This window comes from Lepidochelys kempii, chromosome 13, assembly GCF_965140285.1.
Source record: "Lepidochelys kempii isolate rLepKem1 chromosome 13, rLepKem1.hap1, whole genome shotgun sequence".
Taxonomy (NCBI): domain Eukaryota; kingdom Metazoa; phylum Chordata; order Testudines; family Cheloniidae; genus Lepidochelys; species Lepidochelys kempii.
In genome coordinates this window covers 11,383,607-11,404,871 of record NC_136392.1, presented here as the reverse complement: position 1 = coordinate 11,404,871, position 21,265 = coordinate 11,383,607, and the positions used below count along the sequence as shown (strand labels likewise).

General features: G+C 43.6%; 1 protein-coding gene across 1 annotated transcript in view; it reads right to left on the bottom strand.

The window, feature by feature from the left end:
• Positions 1 to 21,265, bottom strand: part of LOC140897151 (piezo-type mechanosensitive ion channel component 2) — a 61,905-nt gene that overhangs the window by 21,969 nt on the left and 18,671 nt on the right. The window contains exons 17-31 of the mRNA XM_073309522.1: positions 20,669 to 20,845; positions 19,870 to 20,013; positions 18,898 to 19,098; positions 17,414 to 17,618; positions 15,294 to 15,395; positions 14,986 to 15,151; positions 13,695 to 13,938; positions 12,152 to 12,252; positions 10,900 to 10,909; positions 9,323 to 9,468; positions 7,946 to 8,035; positions 3,864 to 3,979; positions 2,167 to 2,279; positions 1,400 to 1,511; positions 884 to 955 (exon numbers count right to left, since the gene is read on the bottom strand). Coding sequence (XP_073165623.1) covers positions 884 to 955; positions 1,400 to 1,511; positions 2,167 to 2,279; positions 3,864 to 3,979; positions 7,946 to 8,035; positions 9,323 to 9,468; positions 10,900 to 10,909; positions 12,152 to 12,252; positions 13,695 to 13,938; positions 14,986 to 15,151; positions 15,294 to 15,395; positions 17,414 to 17,618; positions 18,898 to 19,098; positions 19,870 to 20,013; positions 20,669 to 20,845 — 1,999 coding nt within the window. The remainder of the gene's footprint in view (positions 1 to 883; positions 956 to 1,399; positions 1,512 to 2,166; positions 2,280 to 3,863; positions 3,980 to 7,945; positions 8,036 to 9,322; positions 9,469 to 10,899; positions 10,910 to 12,151; positions 12,253 to 13,694; positions 13,939 to 14,985; positions 15,152 to 15,293; positions 15,396 to 17,413; positions 17,619 to 18,897; positions 19,099 to 19,869; positions 20,014 to 20,668; positions 20,846 to 21,265) is intronic.

Sequence of the window (21,265 nt, the reverse complement as noted above, 5' to 3'; positions counted from 1 at the left end):
TATTTACTTCAGACCATTTCTCTAGTTTGTCCACATAATTTTGAATTATAATCCTATCCTCCAAAGCACTTACAACCCCTCCTTAAGGAGCTTGGCTTGATTAGACTAACAAAATGAAGGCTGACAAGAGATATGATTATTCTCTATGAATACAGCAGAGGGATAAACACCAGGGACGGAGAGGAGTTATTTAAGTTAAGGGCCAATGTTGGCACAAGAACAAATGGATATAAACTGGCCATCCGTAAGTTTAGACTTGAAATTAAATAAAGGTTTCTAACCATCAGAGGAATGAAGTTCTGGATCAGCCTTCCAAGCGGAGTAAAGGGGGAAATAAACTGAGCATGATAAATGTATGGAGGAGATGATATGATGAGATTGCCTACAATGGCATATGGCCCATCTACATCTGCTAGTAGTAAATATCTCCAACAGTTGGAGATGGGACACTGGATGGGGAGGGCTCTGAGTTACTACAGAGAATTCTTTCACAGGTTTCTGGCTGGTGGGTCTCGCCCACATGTTCAGGGTCTAATTGATTGCCATTTGTGGGGATGGGAAGGAATTTTCCCACAGGTCAGACTGGCAGAGATCCTGGGTTGTTTTTTGCCTTCCTCTGCAATGTGGGTCCAGGTCACTTGCTGGTTTGAACTAGAGTAAATGGTAGATTCACTGTAACCTGAAGTCTTCAAATCTTGAGACGTCAGTAACTCAGCCAGAGGCTTTGAATCTATTACAGGAGTAGGTGGGTGAGGTTCTGTGGCCTGGAATGCAGGAGGTCAGATTAGATCATGATGGTCCCTTATGGTCTTAAAGTCTATGAGTCTATGAAGTCATCTGAGCAAGGGCTTCTGGTTTGCTGCTACAATATGGAGCTACTCACCTGGCTCATCTAGGTTCTCTTCAGTGACTGATATCTCCCCTTTCTCTTCATGGAATTCCAACTTCACCTCTCCTGTATCATATAGGAACATAAACAGAGCTATAGAGGAGAGAAACTTTGCCTTGACATCTTTCCAGCTATTCAGGAATTATGAGCCCAGCACAATGCCCAGTGAAATCAATGGGGTTATGACTCCAGCTGCAGGTTACATAATCAGATAACAAGACACTGTATTGAAATGCACATGTATGTGGGGCAAAGTTAAGGGCATTATGGCTATGGAAAAGGGAAGTCTTCATCCAGCATGTGGGATGTGCTGCGGACAGGCGATATGGATGGTAATTAAAGCTGGTGTCAGCGTTTCCTGACCTGGCCACATGTAAATGACTACCCTTAATGTTCTATTAGTGATTCTTGCTGTAGGAATTACAGCCTCTCTCATTCAAACAGTTCTTTTTCTGTCTAATTTGGCCAAGCAGCCCCTGTGCGCAGGTGTCTGTGCATTCTTCCCATTACCTGCCAGTCGCAGTTGCTCCTCCTCCTCTTTCTTCCTCTGCTCTCTGGTTTCATCTTGTTTTCTTGTTCTTAGAGCTGATTTAGAGCTGGACATCCAGGCTTCATATGCAAGCTGCATGGAGAAACCCCATTAGTCTTTGGAGAGAAGCCTGGTGCTTCCATCCAGCTGATCAAGCCTAAGCTGTGTTTCGTTTGACGTACTCCGGTATGCCGGAGCTTCACAAACTTTTTAATAGAGTGGATCAAATATGTGGTGTGTCCCCCGTTCCCACTTCCATTCAGATGGATCCCTTTGCTCCTCTCCCATTCATGGGTCTACAGACCACTTTCCCTCTCACTGGGAATTCACTGACGCCTTCCGCTTCCCTTTACAGACACCTAACATCCCCCTAGTAACAACAGCAATTGCTTCCATGGAAGAGCAATGTTAGGAAAATATTTTGGTAGTTTGCAGTAAATCTCTTGGGATTTTTTTGAAAAAAGGTAACTGTGTAAAATAATCATAATTAATGATTAATAATAAATTAATAATAAGACCTCACTCTTTTCACCCGTAAGTCTCAAAGCATTTTACAAAAGACATAAGCATCATCATTGCCATTTTACAGAAGGCAAAACTGAGACACCGGGAAATCAGGTGACTTGCTCAAGGTCACACAGGAATCCAGAGGCAGAGCTGGAAATAGAACCCAAGTCTCCTGAGTCCCAGTCCAGTGCTCAATCCACTAGGCAACACTACTCAGTATTATCATAAGTAAGTCCTGCACCTGGAATGCTGTTTTCTTCTTTGGTGATTCTTCCTCCCTCTTTTCTGTCTGCCCTTGTTCCTCTTCTTCCTCACTGTCTGTCTCAAAGAGGTAGTAGCTCCCAGCTCGAATCACTAAAATCAGTTCCAGAAAGAGATGTGGCTGAGATTTTGCAGAGCTGCCCAGGGGATTTAGATGCACAAGTCCCCTTGAAATCAATAAGAGTTGCACATCTAAATAGGAGCTGCCTATCTATGTGGCTTTGAAAATCCTAGTCTAGCCATTTTAACAGAACACGTTTTAGTAAATATTAATTAGCATAGTGGAGCATGCGAGTATTTTTGCTGTTACTATTTTTTATTCGCTTGATTAGTATCTTTATGCTTAATATACTTTAGAGCAGCCCTTAGGCTATGAATAGGGACATTGGGAAAGAAAACCACATTTCAACAGCAGTGAAATATGTAGGGCTAGGAGAGGGCTTGGAAGGGACAGAGCAGACAAATGGTACAGTTTTTGCTAAGATACACATAGCAAGCATCCTTCCTAAATAGGGCTGACTGTTAGGACAGCTATTGAAGAACAGATTGGTTGCATTATAAATGTGTTTTATAAATCATGTAATTGTCAGCTGACCCCGAATTAAATAAAGACAATTGTCCTCTATGGGTCCCCCCCCCACCCATGATGTTTCCTTTTTGCTGCCAGCCTGCTGTGTGTGCAGCAGGGGAGGTATTCCTGCCGAGAGCAGAATCTGGCCTTAGGTTTACAGCAGAATCATAAGCCTGCTCCCACTAGAGTTAATGGCAAAACTCCGATTGACTTCTACATGAAGCCCTATGGTTGTATTTTTTTTGGGGGGTGGTTTGTTGTTGTTTTTTTGAGTGTGGGGCTAAAATGCAACCATCCAACCAAACAAAAAGTTTCTGCAGGTTCTTGTTGTGTACAATCCCAGCAACTGTGTGCAAAGACACTGTTTCTAGCAGGCTACATTGCCCTAACTTATACATGTCATTTTTCCAGTTAGTTGTGGCTCACAAACCTTTAGTGCACACAGAAAACTTACTGGAGGTGTGGTTCACCCAGGGTTGCCACCATATCTTCTTGTCCTTGTTTTCCTTGTTGCCGCCCTCCTCTGCAAAGGTGGTTGTAAAATGTATGTCGTGAAACAGATGGACAGGTCTTTTTTCCCCTCTCCACAACTTAAAAGAATTACATTTCTCAATTCACAAAGCTGTGCAGGGCCCACTGTGGGACTGCATTGGAGCCTGTGGGTTGGCTGTATGTACAGGTAGATCTCTTCATTCTTTGTGAGCCCTAGGGGGGTTCTCCACAGCAGCTCTGAATTGCAGGCAGGATCCATTCCCTGGATCTCATACCCCAGAATCCCATTGCCTAGATACCCTATCGTGAGGAGCAGCAGAGGGAGTTTATATCAAAGACCAGTGGCCTAACTGTGGGTTTCAGGGATTAAATTCATCCCACAGACCTACAGACAAGGCCTGGACAGAGCCCAGTTATTTTGGCTTTGGATGCGAAGGCTGAATGTGAATTTCAGCTTCAGCAGCACTGGGGTTGTGAAAAGGCAATTTACTGTGTACTGTGGAGTACAAAAACGCAGTGCAGTGCAAAAACGGAAAGCAGAGGAAGGGAAGGCAAAGTGATCTCTCTCCATGTTGTTGTCACTACACAGGCTATTTAACGTGACATCATTTCACCTAGATCTAGCAGCTGCTGCTCTTTGGCGGATTGATCCACAGCTGTTTCTTCTGGGCTTGGTGTCATTTGCTTCAAATTGTCAAGTTTCTTCTGCTTCAATTTGATTAGTTCCATTCTATAGGTTTAAGACAGAACACAGACAGGAGTATAAAAATCATTAGCATTTAGAAAAGTAAGTGCTTTCTGTCTTCAATGTATACCTTCAAATCAGCGGCACTGCTATGGGTACCCGCATGGCCCCACAGTATGCGAACATTTTTATGGCTTAGAACAACACTTCCTCAGCTCTCATCCCCTAATGCCCCTACTCTACTTGCGCTATATTGATGACATCTTCATCATCTGGACCCATGGAAAAGAAGCCCTTGAGGAATTCCACCATAATTTCAACAATTTCCATCCCACTATCAACCTCAGCCTGGACCAGTCCACACAAGAGATCCACTTTCTGGACACTACAGTGCTAATAAGCGATGGTCACATAAATACCACCCTATACTGGAAACCTACTGACCGTTATTCCTACCTACATGGCTCCAGCTTTCACCCAGACCACACCACACAATCCATTGTCTACAGCCAAGCTCTGTGGTACAACCGCATTTGCTCCAACCCCTCAGACAGAGACAAACGCCTACAAGATCTCTATCAAACATTCTTACAACTACAGTACCCACCTACTGAAGTGAAGAAACAGACTGAAAGAGCCAGAAGAGAACCCAGAAGTCACCTACTACAGGACAGGCCCAACAAAGAAAATAACAGAACGCCACTAGCCGTCACCGTCAGCCCCCAACTAAAACCTCTACAACGCATCATCAAGGATCTACAACCTATCCTGAAGGACGACCCATCGCTCTCACAAATCTTGGGAGACAGGCCAGTCCTTGCCTACAGACAGCCCCCCAACTTGAAGCAAATACTCACCAGCAACCACACACCACACAACAGAACCACTAACCCAGGAACCTATCCTTGCAACAAAGCTTGCTGCCAACTGTGTCCACATATCTATTCAGGGGACACCATCATAGGGCCTAATCACATCAGCCACACTGTCAGAGGCTCGTTCACCTGCACATCTACCAATGTGATATATGCCATCATGTGTCAGCAATGCCCCTCTGCCATGTACATTGGTCAAACTGGACAGTCTCCACGAAAAAGAATAAATGGACACAAATCAGATGTCAAGAATTTTAACATTCATAAACCAGTCGGAGAACACTTCAATCTCTCTGGTCACTCGATTTCTGACCTAAAAGTGGCTATTCTTCAACAAAAAAAACTTCAAAAACAGACTCCAATGAGTGACTGCTGAATTGGAATTAATTTGCAAATTGGATACAATTAACTTAGGCTTGAATAGAGACTGGGAGTGGTTGAGTCATTACACAAAGTAAAACTATCTCCCCTTGTTTATTCCGCCCCCTCCCCTCCAACTGTTCCTCAGACGTTCTTGTTAACTGCTGGAAATGGCCCACCTTGATTATCGCTACAAAAGGTTTTCTCCCCCCCACTCATCTTAAGTGATCACTCTCCTTACAGTGTGCATGATAAACACCCATTTTTTCATGTTCTGTGTGTATATAAATCTCCTCACTGTATTTTTCACTGAATGCATCCGATGAAGTGAGCTGTAGCTCACGAAAGCTTATGCTCAAATAAATTGATTAGTCTCTAAGGTGCCACAAGTACTCCTTTTCTTTTTGCAAACATTACATAGTGATCCTCAAAAAATCCCCATGACATATGAGCCCCAACTTGGTCATTGTTACCTCCAACATAGTATTAATAATAGAGGTGATCAGAAAATGGGTGTTTTTCCTCATGTTAAATGTTGACTTTTTGTCAAAAAAAACCCAACAACAAAACAAAACGCAAAATAAACGTTTTTGGCCAAAAACTACCAAAATCCAAAAATGTTGTTTTCAGCTAAAAATGTTTGGGGTTTGGGTTTTTTGAAGAAAGTAAAAAATTTTCAAGGAACTACACGCATTCTACACACTGTGTTCTGTCAAAAACCCAATTTTTTCATCGAAAAAAGGTTTTGACAGAAAAATTTGGAACAGCCCTGGTAACTAGCACCAGCTGGTAAATGTGGAACCAGTTTGTCCGACGACACAGATGGAGCAGAGGCCTTGTCAGAGCTGGGTCTTAATCTCAGGAGTTTTCGGCTCCCAGTCCTGTACCCAAACTAGACACTTCTTTTTCTCTCTTTCTCTTTCAATCTCGTTCCCCACCATCTCCTCCTAACACCTGAAGTGTCACCAATACGCTTCGTTCTGAAGCTTTTATCACAAGCACTAACACTAGCCCCAGGGCATATCTATCTAAAATATTATAACTGATACTAAAACAGGAGGCCTGTGTCTTCATTGGGCTTAAATTAACTTGAGAATATTAACATTGTAACAGAGCTAATCCAAACCCCACTGAAGTCAAGGGGAATCTTTGCATGGACTTCAGTAGGAATTGGCTTCAGCTCTGAATACAGATGTTGAGGAGCACTCCTTTGACAGCTAAGAAAAAAGGTTGTGATAATAACATACCCTTTGGCCAGAATGGGCTCAGCATATGTCTCTGAGAAGGCTGGTCGCCTCCATAAGAACACATGCAAGCTAGCCAGCCAGGAAATAATAAAAGCATAATTATTCATCTGACTATGTATACTGTTGCTAGTATTATTATTATTTTTTTTACTGAGCACAGCTTACTTTGGACCTGGCTAAGATTTGGAAGCTATCGAGTCCAAGATCTGATATTCAAAACAGGAAGCAGTTTGATATATCCATGTAATACTATAGGCCAAACCAAAATAAACTCCACCAATGTTTGGCTTTTGGCCAACTTTGCATGTGGTGAGGAAATGTTTGGCATTTAACTTAGGAGTTTTGCAAGGAAACATCTGTGAAATTCTGCAGCAGATGACATGAAATGTTTGATCAAGCTTTGCTTATCTAACGAGTAATCGAGGTTTCATCCAGTCCCCACTGCAAGACGGAATGTGGGTCTCATTATTCCAGTCTGACAGCACCAGGCAGATTGTATTGTTTCTTACAGGGCTGTCGCCTATATCACATCAGTAATCAGGTAGCACCAGGGACTTGACACTGCCAAGTACAATCAGATTTATCACCCCTGTGGGGCTAATGATTATAGGCACTGTGCAGGTCCCCATTTCACACATCCTTTCAGTCTTCAAGGGAAGTTTAATACGTCTCTAGGTTGGTTTGTCTTTGTCTGAATGGGGTCATCTCCAGTGTGGGACTCTTTAATAAAGCCTTGTGTTATAGCTGCACTGGTGTAGTTGTACCGGTGCCAGTCCCTTTTGTAGATGTGATGTGTTAATGGGGACTTGCACCAATGCCACTTACCGTGGTTTCAAACTGGGATATATTGTACCAGTGCCAGACTCAGTTTACCCCAGTGCAATATGGTATGGTTTGTACCAGTGTAGCTACACTACTGGCTAAAGCCTAATGCAGACAATCCTTTTGACTGGATACCATCATTGATCCTATTGGCAATTTGTTCTCAAACAGTGAAAAGCCTAAAATTCCATGGCACAGAACAGCTGATTGTCGTCCAGCACAAGGGATCTTGTACCAGCCAAACAGCTGGCCTGTGTTACAATTCCTCTGTAGTATCAACCATGGAGCGGAGTCAATAGCTTTCTGGTCTTGCCGTCGAGAGTCCAAAACTCTCCTAGAACTACCTCTATCAGGATCCTAAAGTCCCACAGAAGAATAAGGGCAGGGAGTTTTTACTGTGTGTTGGGCACTGAGTACATATTTTGACTCCCTCCATTTGAAGCTCATCAGTAACTATTTTCATTTGATTGCCATTGTTGTTGTTTGTAGCATTAGCCCTAACTCTTCCTCATAGTGACGGGAAAGGATTTGAGTTATGAGTCACTAAGAAGGTTGGGGGAGGGGGAATCAAAGAGGATGGAAAATATAGTATCCTATACTGTAGTATAGAATAGAGAGAGAAGTGAAGAGTTTACACATCCCTGTAGTCACCGGTTAGATATGTGGTGTATAAGTAGTGTGTGATTTTAAATGAACAGCAAACTTACTGTCTCCTCATGGCTTGTAATGATTTTTTCTCTTCCTCCAATCTGAGCGCCACAACTTTTTTCAGCTTTACTTCAAACAGTTCAGCTCCTCTGCATGTGTGAAACAAACCAGATCATTCGATAAACACTTCACTGTGCAGCATGCAACTATCTTCATACCACAAAGGGGTAGACCGTGTTAAATATACCCCGCTAACCAGAGCATTATCAATCTGGTAAATCACATTGGAGTGACACTTCTGTCTCCGTTCTCATTGGTGGATTAAGGCAATTGACAGCAATTACATCATTCTCTGGGCTCTGATTGGTGAGTTCTGGTAAAAAAGAGATTGACATCAGACCTCTGATTCCACCAATAAAAACAGCAGTTCTGAAGATTTCAGTGAAGAGTCACTCTGGCAGTGAGATGGATGATTCAGGGTAAATCACTCCAGCAGAAATTTGAACAGAGAGAGGGGTTGATAGATATTAAATACCATATTAAGGGGTGTATTGTAAGTGCAGAAACAGACAAGCAGATATAGATAATGGATAAGGGACAACGAGAAACAGAAACTTGAAGTGGGAGAGGAATGTAGAAAGGGTAAAGGGAATCCTCTCCACCTCAAGAAGCTTCTCTTTCATGGACTACGGTGTCCCATGAACATCCCAATAGAATTATAATCCCACAGTTCAGAGTTGCACATTATTTATTCTAGGTGACATTTTTTTTATGGCACATGCCATATTTTCTGTCTCTGCCACTTTCTGGTACTGCCCAAACATAGCTCCTAAACACATGGCGATCTGCTTGTCAAACCCTTCAGGATTTCCACTGAAATCCTCAGAACTACAGATGAATGTTATAACAGTCACAAAAGGTCTATATTCCCCACCCTGCCCATTGTGTGAAGTATGTGGTCCCGAAAGTTAGGATGTAAAGCCAGGTTTACCATAGACCCATCCTCATCTCTTGCCTCACTGACAAATTGGCTAAGGCATGATCATTGCAATGGAGCCTCAAGCACTTAAAACATCTGCCTTCTTAAGTCACACTCCTTACATGAAACCTTTGCAAGATTTCTTCCCCACCTTGAGTTTGCATCATCACCCAGGGCATTATAGAGGCTTGAGTCAGGTTGTAAGCTTCTTGGGGCAGGCGCCATATCTTGTTTACTTTTACAGCACTGAGCACATTATCAGTGCTCAACAAGTATTAATAATTGTCTGACTGGATCCCTTGTTTTTGGAACACACACCTTGGGAGGCTCCCCATTACTATCCCCAGAAATCCAAATCCCAGAGAGACCAGATTTCTTTACAGAGAAGCGGGAGCCTCCAACTTCTCTGCACCATTGGGGACTGTTGGTTTAAACTTGTTACATCCAGTGCATGTACCTTGAAGCTAAGATCTTGGCAGCCTTCAGATCTGCCACTACGTAGAGGAAGTAATAGCTCACAAAGATTCTCCGCTGGACCAGCAAGAAAGTGAAACTTATCGCGTCCCAAACAACCCCTGCTTCATTTTCAGGCAGCTCGCATTTCTCGTCCTCAGGAAGAGCTACACAGGAGAAATCATAGAATCATAGAATCATAGGACTGGAAGGACCTCGAGAGGTCATCTAGTCCAGTCCTCTGCACTCGTGGCAGGACTAAGTATTATCTAGACCATCCCTGGTAGGTGTTTGTCTAACCTGCTCTTAAAAATCTCTAATGATGGAGATTCCACAACCTCCCTAGGCAATTTATTCCAGCACTTAACCACCCTGACAGTTAGGAAGTTTTCCTAATGTCCAGTGTAAACCTCCCTTCCTGCAATTTAAGCCCACTGCTTCTTGTCCTATCCTCGGAGGTTAAGAAGAACAATTTTTCTCCCTCCTCCTTGTGACAACCTTTTACATACTTGAAAACTGTTATCATGTCCCCTCTCAGTCTTCTCTTCTCCAGACTAAACAAACCCAATTTTTTCAATCTTCCCTCATAGGTCATGTTTTCTAGACCTTTAATCATTTTTGTCGCTCTTCTCTGGACTCTCTCCAATTTATCCACATCCTTCCTGAAATGTGGAGCCCAGAAGTGGACACAGTACTCCAGTTCAGACCTAATCAGCACAGAGTAGAGCAGAAGAATTACTTCTCGTGTCTTGCTTAAAACACTGCTGCTAATACATGCCAGAATGATGTTCACTTTTTTTGCAACAGCGTTATACTGTTGACTCATATTTAGCTTGTGGTCCACCATGACCCCCAGATCTCTTTCCACAGTACTACTTCTTAGGCAGTCATTTCCCATTTTGTATGTGTGCAACTGATTGTTCTTTTCTAAAAGGAGTACTTTGCATTTGTCCTTATTTAATTTCATCCTATTTACTTCAGACCATTTCTCCAGTTTATCCAGATCATTTTGAATTATAATCCTATCCTCCAAAGCATTTGCATCCCCTCCCCATTTGGTATCGTCTGCAAACTTTATAAGTGTACTCTCTATACCATTATCTAACTCATTGATGAAGATATTGAACAGAACCGGACCCAGAACTGATGCCTGCCGCACCCCACTCATTATGCCCTTCCAGTATGACTGTGAACCACTGATAACTACTCTCTGGGAACAGTTTGCAACCAGTTTTGCACCCACCTTAGTAGCTCCATCTAGGTTGCATTCTCCTAGTTTGTGTATGAGAAGGTCATGCAAGACAGTATCAAAAGCTTTACTAAAGTCAAGATATACCACATCTACCGCTTCCCCCATCCACAAGGCTTGTTATCCTGTCAAAAAAAGCTATCAGGTCAGTTTGACACGATCTGTTCTTGACAAAACCATGCGGTCTGTTACTTATCACCTTATTATCTTCTAGATGTTTGCAAATTGATTGCTTAATTATTTGCTCGATTATCTTTCCAGGTACAGAAGTTAAGCTGACTGGTCTGTAATTCTCTGGGTTGTCCTTATTTTCCATTTTTATAGATTGGCACTATATTTGCCCTTTTCCAGTCTTCTGGAATCTTTCCCGTCTACCATGACTTCTCAAAGATAATTGCTAATGGCTCAGATGTCTCCTCAGTCAGCTCCTTGAGTAGTCTAGAATGCATTTCATCAGGCCCAGGTTACTTGAAGACATCTAATTTGTCCAAGTAATTTTTAACTTGTTCTTTCCCTATTTTAGCCTCTTCTGATCCTACCTCATTTTCACTGGTATTCACTACATTAGATGTCCAATCAGCACCAACCTTCTTGGTGAAAACCGAAACAAATAAGTCATTAAGCACCTCTGCCATTTCCACATTTTCTGTTATTATTCTCCCCCTCCCCCATTGAGCAGCAGGCCTACCCTTTCCTTGGGCTTCCTCTTACTTCAAATGTATTTGTAGAATGTTTTCTTGTTACCCTTTATGTCTCCAGATAGTTTGATCTCGTTTTGTGCCTTGGACTTCCTAATTTTGTCCCTACATACTTGTGTTATTTCCACTAGTTTCCACTTTTTGTAGGACTGCTTTTTAATTTTTAGATCACTGAAGATCTAAAGCGTCACACCAACTGTACAAACGCTTCACTGCATGTTGTTCCTCTGATACAGGCAGTATCAAGTCTTCATGCTACAACACAGCAGGAAAAAACTGACAGACACATATACTTAACCTGCAGCAATTTGCAGCCTATAAAGAACCCTCAGGTTCTGCTATAGACATCATGAAACAGTGCAACCGTGAATAGGAAGGCAGCAAGTCAGGACTACTGGTTCAGCTCCTATTTTCATTCTCTATGATCTGATCCAAAGCCCAGTGAATTCAATGAAAAGACTCTCATTGGCTTCAATGGCCTTTGGATCAGACCCTACGTAAGCCATTATACAATTCCAGTAGAGGCTTCTGGGCTCTTTTGTGGTCACCGTCTCTCTCACATACACACACCCCACATGGAATAACACATTGGAATGACTAGGGTGTATTACGGTGGCTTTCTACATTTCTCTGGAGCATCTAGCTCCTATCTGTTTCCCAGACTAGCTGGGCCATGGTATGCTTCCACATGGAATTGTTACATGCCATACACATTTGTGACCTCCACTTCAATAAACAGGTCTCTGCTTGCACAGCTACTGAGACAGTGTTTTATTGGCTTTGTAGAAAAAGTGGACTAGACTTTTGCTTATCCTTCAGTAAGAAAATGTTTTTCTGAAATTACAGTCAAATGGTACCTCCTCTCTGCCTGTTCATTATTTGCTACTTACCCAAGTCATACCCCGGTATAGTACAGAACATGCCAAAGGTCTGTATTAGCCAGCAATGGTTTCTCAGTAACTTATCAAGATAGGCACACGCTCCAATCTACAATCAAAAAGGAGACAGTGAAAAGGCTCAGCAGCATTTTGTTCCTTGTATTCATTTATCTAAGCTCTAATTGCACTTGCTGTTTTTATCTAAAGTAGTGTGATGGGTCAGTTTAATGAGCCTTTCTAACTGCTGTTCCTGAATTAGCTAGAGAAGAGGATTCTCAGGTATCCCACTTTCCTGCCAAAGGAACAGAGAAGATAGGAAGCATGGAGGAATGGCCTGTAATTAGAGAAAAGTGCTTTGCTCTCTATTTGCTGTTGGGAGGGCCCGCACGTGGAAAGCTGGGGCCAAGCCATGCCACATGTCCCTAATGGATGGACTGATAGATTTTCATGAGCAGGAAGCTATTTCTGAAAACTCTTTTTTACTTTTAAAGTGAATTTAGTTTTCATTAAAGGTGCTGCATGAGTAGCCTGGGGAAAGACATCTTCCTTTCATCCACAGAAGAGCTCCAGCACAGACCACAGCTGTGAATGCTTCCCTACCCTCTAGGCGAAAGAGATATAGGGCCAGATTATTTTTTTGAAATGTGCATAATTTTATTATGTAACATTTATCATCATATAGAAGGGCTTAAATCAACTGAACTGGAAAAGTCAAACAGGGCCATATTCCAGTCACTGTCACAGAGAGCGTAAGTGGGCTGTGCCCAGGGGAGTTCCACAAATGGGTGGCAGAATCCTGCCTCAGAGGCCATAGGCCAGTAACAGAGCCACTACTTGGCCTCAGGACTTATTAGCCTTCAAAGCGGCTGTGTCCCCACCCCTTCATGCATGAAGAGAAAGGCTTTAGACAGTGAAGCCACTTCATTGCGGAAGCCCTGGTCGTGCCCTTGTAACTCCCCAGTCTTGTCCTGAAACTCACCTCCCCTGCACACCACAGCTCCTGAAACCAACCTCACCCACAGCTCTGTATTTGCAGAAAGTGTGGGGCCCCCTTTCCCATGCTCTCCACATCCTGCTTTCCTCACACACAGCAGACGCCCACTGATTCCACTGCCAGCTGGCTATTACTTGGCTGTGGAAATAGAGAGGATGGATGGTCTTGCAGCTCAAGCACTGGACTGGGACTCATGAGTTCTGGGTGATGTTCCCCTCTCTGCCACACACTACCTGTGTGACCTTGGGAAAGTCACATGAACTCTGCATCCTTCAGTCCCCTCCATCTGAAAAGTGGGGATACTAATACTTCCCTTTCTTCTACGTTTTGTCTGTCAAGAACCTCACTGACTTCAAGGATCTGCCCATGAGGAGGTCTTCATAGGATCAGGGCCTTAGATAGTAAACTCTTAGGGCAGGGACATTTTTCATAATACACATGTAAACTCCTTAGCCCACTGGGTCCCAGATTTTGGATGGTGACTCTAGGTCCTTCTGTAATATTAAAAATAGCCAGAGGGCAGATATTTCCCTAATTCTGTGAAAGACAATACATACAGCCAGAAGATTCTTCATCACTATAACTAAGGCAGTGTATGCCGTCAAATAGTCCCACAATCTGAGAACATTCTTGACCGGCTTTAGAAGGAGACCGCTTCCAAAGAGCATAAAGTAGAAACAGGCTGTCAGGTAGCCCAGACAGAATATGTTGATTCGAGTTGTCCCAGTGACAAAAATCAGGCAGAGCACAAACCAGAAGTGGTAGCCGAACACAACCACTTTAGCCATATCCAAATAGGACCTGTGGGAGGGGAAATGAAGTGTTAGAGCAGTATCAGGGAGACTCTCGTGTCTGCCAGTTGGTGGCCATGCACTTAAATATGTAAACCAACAGTGCCCCTTGACTTATGGCAGCACCCCATTGCATCTACACATTATACACCAGCTCAGTCGAGACGAGATCAGTGAACTTTGTGTTCCCTAGGTAGAAGCTCTACCAGGTGAACTGAGATAATAGGCTTGCCCACTCCTTTTGCAAACAGTTATTTTATCTGTCTATTACACTAAAAATTAAAGTGGTTCATAAATACATTGCTGGTTCAGACAAAGAAGAGAAAAGATGCTATGTGCAAAAAATTTCCACGCAGTATGAACTTTGCATAGACCCACTCAAGATCTTTTGCTAATGAGCTGATAAAGTTAACTAAATCTATTTTGATCTTTATCCTAGGATATTAGTCCATTCTCTGATATCATGCCTCCTTGTAATTAAATGACATTTTATTTGGATGCATTGAGTATACTAAAAGCCAGCTACTGTACTATATAAGACATAGGGAATTCCAACAGAGTGCTACAGTTTAGCAGCATGGCAGCAGTGGGTCAGTTTATAATTTTTAAGGGTGATGGTGATGAACTGTTGGGACAAACTACCTAAAGAAGTGGTGGATTCCCCATCTCTTGATGTCTTCAGATAAAGACTGGATGCCCATCCTGAAACTATGATTTAGTCAAACACAAGTTACTGGGCTCAAAACAGGGGTAAGTGGGTAAAATTCTCTGCCCTGTGTTGCACAGAAAGCCAGACTGGGTGATCTAGTGATCCCTTCTGGCTTTGAAATCTATTAATTATTAAAGGGTTTGTAACTAAAGATGAGCCCCACCTACAAACACCCACAAACTATGGATTGGATGGGGACTCTGAGCACAAACCTGACTCCAGATCCAAACTGCACAGCTCTACTTCTCTTAAAGGCCTGATAAAATCTTATATCCAAACACCTTCAAAATCCAGATTCCATGTTTCCACCGGTTATACTTGTCCAAAGCAAAACTTGTTGGTTCCTACCTGCAGTGGATAAAGTTTGGCACAGGGCTGTACTGGCTGAGAGCAGCTGGGTCTAATTCACGGCTGATCTCCACATTATCTCCTGCCTTTATTCGCACACAAGCCTTATTCTCATCTTCGAATACCTGCCATTGCAGGGAGGCAAAAAGCAGAAGCAGGAAGTCATCTGGGAGGAGACAGGAAAACAGCTTCTTAGCAGCTTCAGGCAAGACTGCTCTGGTTATGTTTAATATTATGGTGACAATGATTAGTAGATAGCAGCAGGGATTTCAGACAGTAAAATGCTGCACTGGATGATTGATACTTACACAGGAGAAAACTGGCATCTGGTCTCTTGGCAAAATCAGGCAGATAGAGCCACTTAATCAGATTGGAATGGATTGTCCAGCGAGAGGTTCTCCACGGATAATCTGTTGGCAAAGGGGTTCTTTTTATCACACAAAACATTTTAAACTAATTTCTGAGCTTACAGCCTAGAAATGTTCGAGTTGAAGCGCACTGGCATTTCTCAAGGGAAATGGCACACGTCAGGATAACAGCACATCCTCCTGATAGCACAGGGTTGGCACGATTGCTACCAATAAAAGTGAGCGCTCATCAATGCTGAAACAACTAGTGTTGAGGGCATGAGTTCTCCAGTGTGAGTTGGATCAAGCCTCTGAAGAATTCAATGGGAGTGTGTGACAGGGCGTCCACCCCTCACTGGCATGTAAAGAGTTAAAAGAGGCCTAAAGAGACTGTATGGGGCGCAGTCAATAGGAGAGAGGCTGCAAGGAACAGCCAATCAGGGCCCAGCAGGTTCACATAAAAGGAGCTGCAGGGCTGAATAAAGGTTAGTAGCTGTTGGGAGCTGAAAGGATGAGGACTGTGTCCCTAACAGATGGAAAGAAAGCCAGCACCACGGACAGGTCAGTTGCTGGCAGGACCTGAGGGAGCAAGAGACAGCTCCTGATTGGCTACAGGGACTGAACAGCTGAGTGCCCTGCAGTAAGGGCAAAGAAGATGCTGGGGCCATGGAGAAGTGGTCCAGGGGATCGTAGCAGTGATTAGAGGAACTAGAGGTGCAGCAGGAGGCTGCAAGATACAGGGTCCCTGGGCTGGGATCTGGAGTAGCGGGTGGGCCCAGGTCCGTCCCCCCCATCCCAGTTGCCACTAGGGAAGTGGCATGATTATTGGACAGAGACACTAACCCCTGGAAGGGGGAATATGGATAGTGACATGGTCAAAGGGCTGAGCCATGAAGAGGATGCTGCAGCTCCAGCAGCTGAGGGAGGGGCTGTAGGTGGAATCAGGGACGGAGTGGTAGTGTGCAAGCTGTGGACAGGGTGCGTCAGCCTTGAGCTAATCCCCAAAGTGATCACGAGGAGGCGCCAGCCTGGCCGTGAGTAATGCACCCCGTGAGAGAATCTTTCAACTGACTTTAATGGGAGCTGGACCAGAACTTAAAATCTTCGTAGTGTTATTCCTGGCATGCAGTTTACCACATGGGCTTGGGATTGAATAGAGACGGAATTGTCCTGGTCTGTTCCAGTGTGTTCTCTGACCTCTGCTTGTTGTAGCTCAGAGCCAGCTGATCCCAGCCAGTGAGTTACAAGCTATTTGGTCCCCCTGAAATACCTCACCTCATCTGTTTCTCTGCCGTGGCCTCGCTGCCCCCTCCCCTCCCGTCCCTTGGCTGTACCTGGTGTCTCTAGAATCATGGAATAGCTTGGCTCTTCTGATTCTCATAGTGCAGGGAGAGCACATGGGGTGTCACTTATGCTAGGAGGTGAAACCAAGCAAGTCAGCCTAATGTGACTGTAACCTTTTGAAGGGAAAAACCATAGAGAGGGAGAGAGAAGCTACAGACAAAAGACACAATTTTACAGGGATGTAATAATAATCATCGTAATACTAATATTATGTTTGGGTATGTTTTGGGGGTCACCTGACCAGATAAAGGTGCTTCAGCTTAAACGGGTTTAACAAGTCTGGTCACTGGATGCTCGTGGTGGAGTCTAAAAGAAAAGGTAAGCTGGAACACAAGAGAACTAAGAGGAAAGGATGGGTCTCCTCTCCGAGCAGGCAGTAGCCTCTGGGGATTATTGCCCAGTGGTTTTCAGTTGATTTGGTGGTGTTTTGAGGGGCAGATAGGAAAGGAAAGGGTGTTAGATGATTGAGGCTTGGAGTGTTATTTCCATTCCCTGGTTGGTAGAACACCCCTTCCTCCCCCCCCCCCCACTAGCTTACACACCATCACCAGGGACTTTCCCCTTTCGGTGTCTCTGTATGCCCTCTTCTCCTTACAGAGCTGGATGGGATATGGCTCAACCACCCTCACCAATCATGACTTGGCCAGTCCTCTTTCAGGTTATTAGTGACTGCTGGGGGCTTTTCTATGTGTTCACTCAACCGCCCCCACTCAGACAATGCACCGTGTTGCATTTACCTTTACAGAAAGCAGGAGGGAGGCCAATGCACAGCAAATACTGAAAGGTCATGACACTGGCAAGGCAAGAACAGTATCTCAGCCAGACCTCAGCCACTGCTTTCCTTCGGCGGCGGTGCAGCAGGTAGACAAGCCAGCAGCCGTGGAGAAGGGCATAGAAATCCATACGCTGCTTAATGACATTCACAGACATGATGAGACACATCTGAAAGAATGGAATGTTCCAGTGAGCCAGGTGGCATCAGTTAAAGCCCACGGTCACTCAGAAAGCCCTTCTGACTGCTTACTTTTTCAAAGGTCACCACTGCAGGGAGTGTTAGCAGTTGGCTGTGTGGGAAAGTCGTACTGGTATGAGCTAAGATGTGAATTTAAACCAATATAATTTTAGCAGTATAACCCTGCCATGTGGACACTCTTACTTTGGCATAAGAGAGGCTTTTTTCAGTTTATCTTACATCACTTGAAAAGGAGTTTAAACTAATCTGAACAAAAAGAAAAGGAGTACTTGTGGCACCTTAGAGACTAACCAATTTATTTGAGCATAAACTTTCGTGAGCTACAGCTCACTTCATCGGATGCATACTGTGGAAACTGCAGAAGACATCTGAACAAGGCGCTCATTCCAGAATAAGAGCCTCCACATGAGTGTTATACCCATGTAACTATAGTGGTTTAACAGTATTGGTAAGACTTTCCCATGTAGACAAGGCCGTAGTCAAAGTTGATAGATTCAAGAAAGGAGAGTTGGTCACTAGGGAATAAGATACGAAGAGGAAAATTCTGCCTTTCCTTCCACAAGGGTGACTTCCCCTGAACCAATGCTATGAAGAGAAACACTGAGAGAAGCTCATGCAGTGAAGGGAATGACAAGGGCCAGGTTTTCAAAGAGGATGTACCCACAAAACAATGCATTTACCTCATGCTACAGTGAAAACCATCGCCAGAAGACAAAAAAAAAAGGACCTGCTGACATGTTAAATTGTTTATAGCAGCAATAAAAACTTTCTGCTGAACTTCCCCCTCCTTATCCCTCTGGGAGAGGGAGCGCAGCACTCCATCGGGGCACAGGAGCCCACTGCTGCCACCCTGAAATGGAGCATGATAAGCCCAAGAAGAGCAGGCCATAAATTGCAGGCAGCCTGGATTTTAAAGCTGTCCTCCCCAGACTGAATCCCTGATACTGTAATCTGCTCTCAGGTGTGGCAACCTGGGCAGGGGAGGCTTCAAACTGCAACCAGCTCCAACCAGGGAGGTGAATCAAGCCCTAAGAGCTCTGCATCTGTGCAAATCTGATCTCACTGGTAATTGCTGCCCATATCTGCATGGGAACAAATTTTCTAGGGGAAGTCAATGGAGTTGTGCTTGTTTAAACCAGAAGGGAATTTAGATTCTCTGTGTGTTTTCCACAGGCTTCTTAATGCCTCAGTGAGCTATTGCTGGGGACCAAGTCCAAAGAGGATTGTTCTCCCCTGATATTTGCTCACCTCTAGTCCAAACTTATAGAAACTATAGTTGATAAAGTATTTGATGCAGCTGAGTAACCCATCATCCAGGTGCTCTCGGGTGATGGTATCAAAAATGATCCCCGTAACAGGTGGTGTCAGCTGGTTTTGAGTCCGGTAGAAGAGCTGGTGGTGATGCACAGTCACTTCTATTACCATTAATGCCAAGATGCTGAGATGGTTCTGCAAGGGCAGAATGAAATGGCCCAGATGTTAATGGCATCCTAAATGCAATATTGAGCAACCCACACTGAGAAGGGCAAACGGCAGGGCAAATGGAGCTTACAACAACTAAGCTGCTGTTCTGAGCTGTGTCTTGTCCATTACATTGGATGCCAGGGACTCTGCTTTTCCTCTATTCTGTAAAGTGCCAGGTACATTTACAGCACTATATAAAAATGTCTCATGCGAATAATAAGTGCTATGAGACATGAATGAGAAATGCTTCTTTTCTCTCCTGGAACATTGCAACATGCTGTCTTGGGAAAGAGTCTCCCATGGACTTCTCTCCCATAATACTGGAGTAGTAGCTAAGCTGGATACAGACCAGTGGCAATTTCAAGGGATAAGCTGTTCCTTGAGACCAACAATAATGACTCTTGAAGGTATGAAGAACATTTATTGGTGTCTCATCAGCTGCTGAAGCAGAATGAGAAGACAACCAAGTACAGCAGAATGGCTGAGAAAACCACCTCCTTTTCTTTGATCTCCTCTCTTCCATTTATCCTGTCATCTTTTTTTATCACATCTTCTCATTAAGATCTAACCAGAATTTATTTTAAAAAAATTTTCAGATTCCCATGTTGCTCCCTCTTCCTATTTCAAGCTCCTCTTTCTGCTTGTGCATGTCAAAGTCTGACATATCAGCAGGGGGTTTGTGCTGAGTGAAGCTGCTGATTACCCCAGTTACTCTAGTTAGTAACAGTGACATCAGACAGCCAATAAGAATCCTACCTTCAAGCAGGGTAAAACATTGTCACCGCACTTCTGTAACCCTCCACACCAATCGGCAGGATCAACAGGAGCAACGTACAACGCTGATTTCTGCAACAGCTCGTCCAGGCTGTCATGATAGTAGGTTCTGTTCTGGTACAGTCCCTATGGAATGAAGCATGTTTGTCTGAAATACACTCTCAGAAACTAACCCCTTCAATAATAGGGGTAAGCACAAGTTCTAATAGCTCCCTACTGTGTTTAAAGTTTATTTATTTATATCCAGTATGTAATGCACACAAATGGAACAGATGCCTTCTAATTTAGCTTTTGTGGTAGGCATGGATAATTTTCTATTCCAAAAACTTCACCTAAGAGTGCTTGGTTTTTCTTGCTTGGCAACACTTCTATGTGCATAGCTATCATTTATACATCTTTTAATTTTATAAGCCTCCTGACAATTCATTTCTTTGTGCCCAGTAAGTAACATGAGAGAGAAGTGATTGAGTAAAGGAAATTAAGTTCCTTAATGTACTTTGACCTACTACTACTGACTGCTTGCTGGCTGGTCACAGATCTTTGCTGAGTGCGATGTACTAAGAACCCCATCCCCTCCCTAGGCTTCAGAGCCTGAACTCTAATCTGAGATGCAATATCAAAGCACCGCCTATACAGCTAATTTTAGAGGGCCAGAGTGAGCCTCACTGGTCAGAGTCTGTCGACCCAGGCTGGGAGGTTCGCTTTTGCTCACTCAAAATGCTATGCTAGATATATCACAAGTGGTTGCACAATCAGGACCCAAGTTCTTTAGAATGCTCACCTGCATACAGTTTGAGGAGTAGTCATGCGGCCTGACGAATTTCAACTGGTACATCATTTTACAGATAACCATCACACAGGACCAAACTGTGCAGATCTTTGATGCATGAGGGCGGAGCTTGGGATAGGGCAGGGCAAACACCCAAAGGATGAAGAAAGGGTAATTCATCAAAGATACCTAAAATCATTGCAGGAAAAAAATCAGTTGTTTCACTGTAACTTACCTCTTTGCCGGTGTGTTTGTGGGTTGAGGAATTCAGCTTGTGGTATTTGCAACACAATACGGAATAACAGATATACTATTAAATAAAGCAAAAGACTATTTGAGGAAAAAATATGCCCTGATGGTTTGGGATGACAAGTAATACTGCTGGGCAGAAAGGTCCTTTCCTGATGTTTAGAAAATCTTGTCTTATGTAAATGTAGTAAGTGATATGTTTTCATTTACATTTTTCTCTTACTGATATTTAAGGATGACTTTTGACCTTGCAAGGGACTAAGTGACATTTAGGTCACTGTTATGTAGTTTCCTAGCTCTGTAAAATTTGATGTCTACAGTTTGCACAGACAGATTCATGAAAAACATTTATGAAAACCT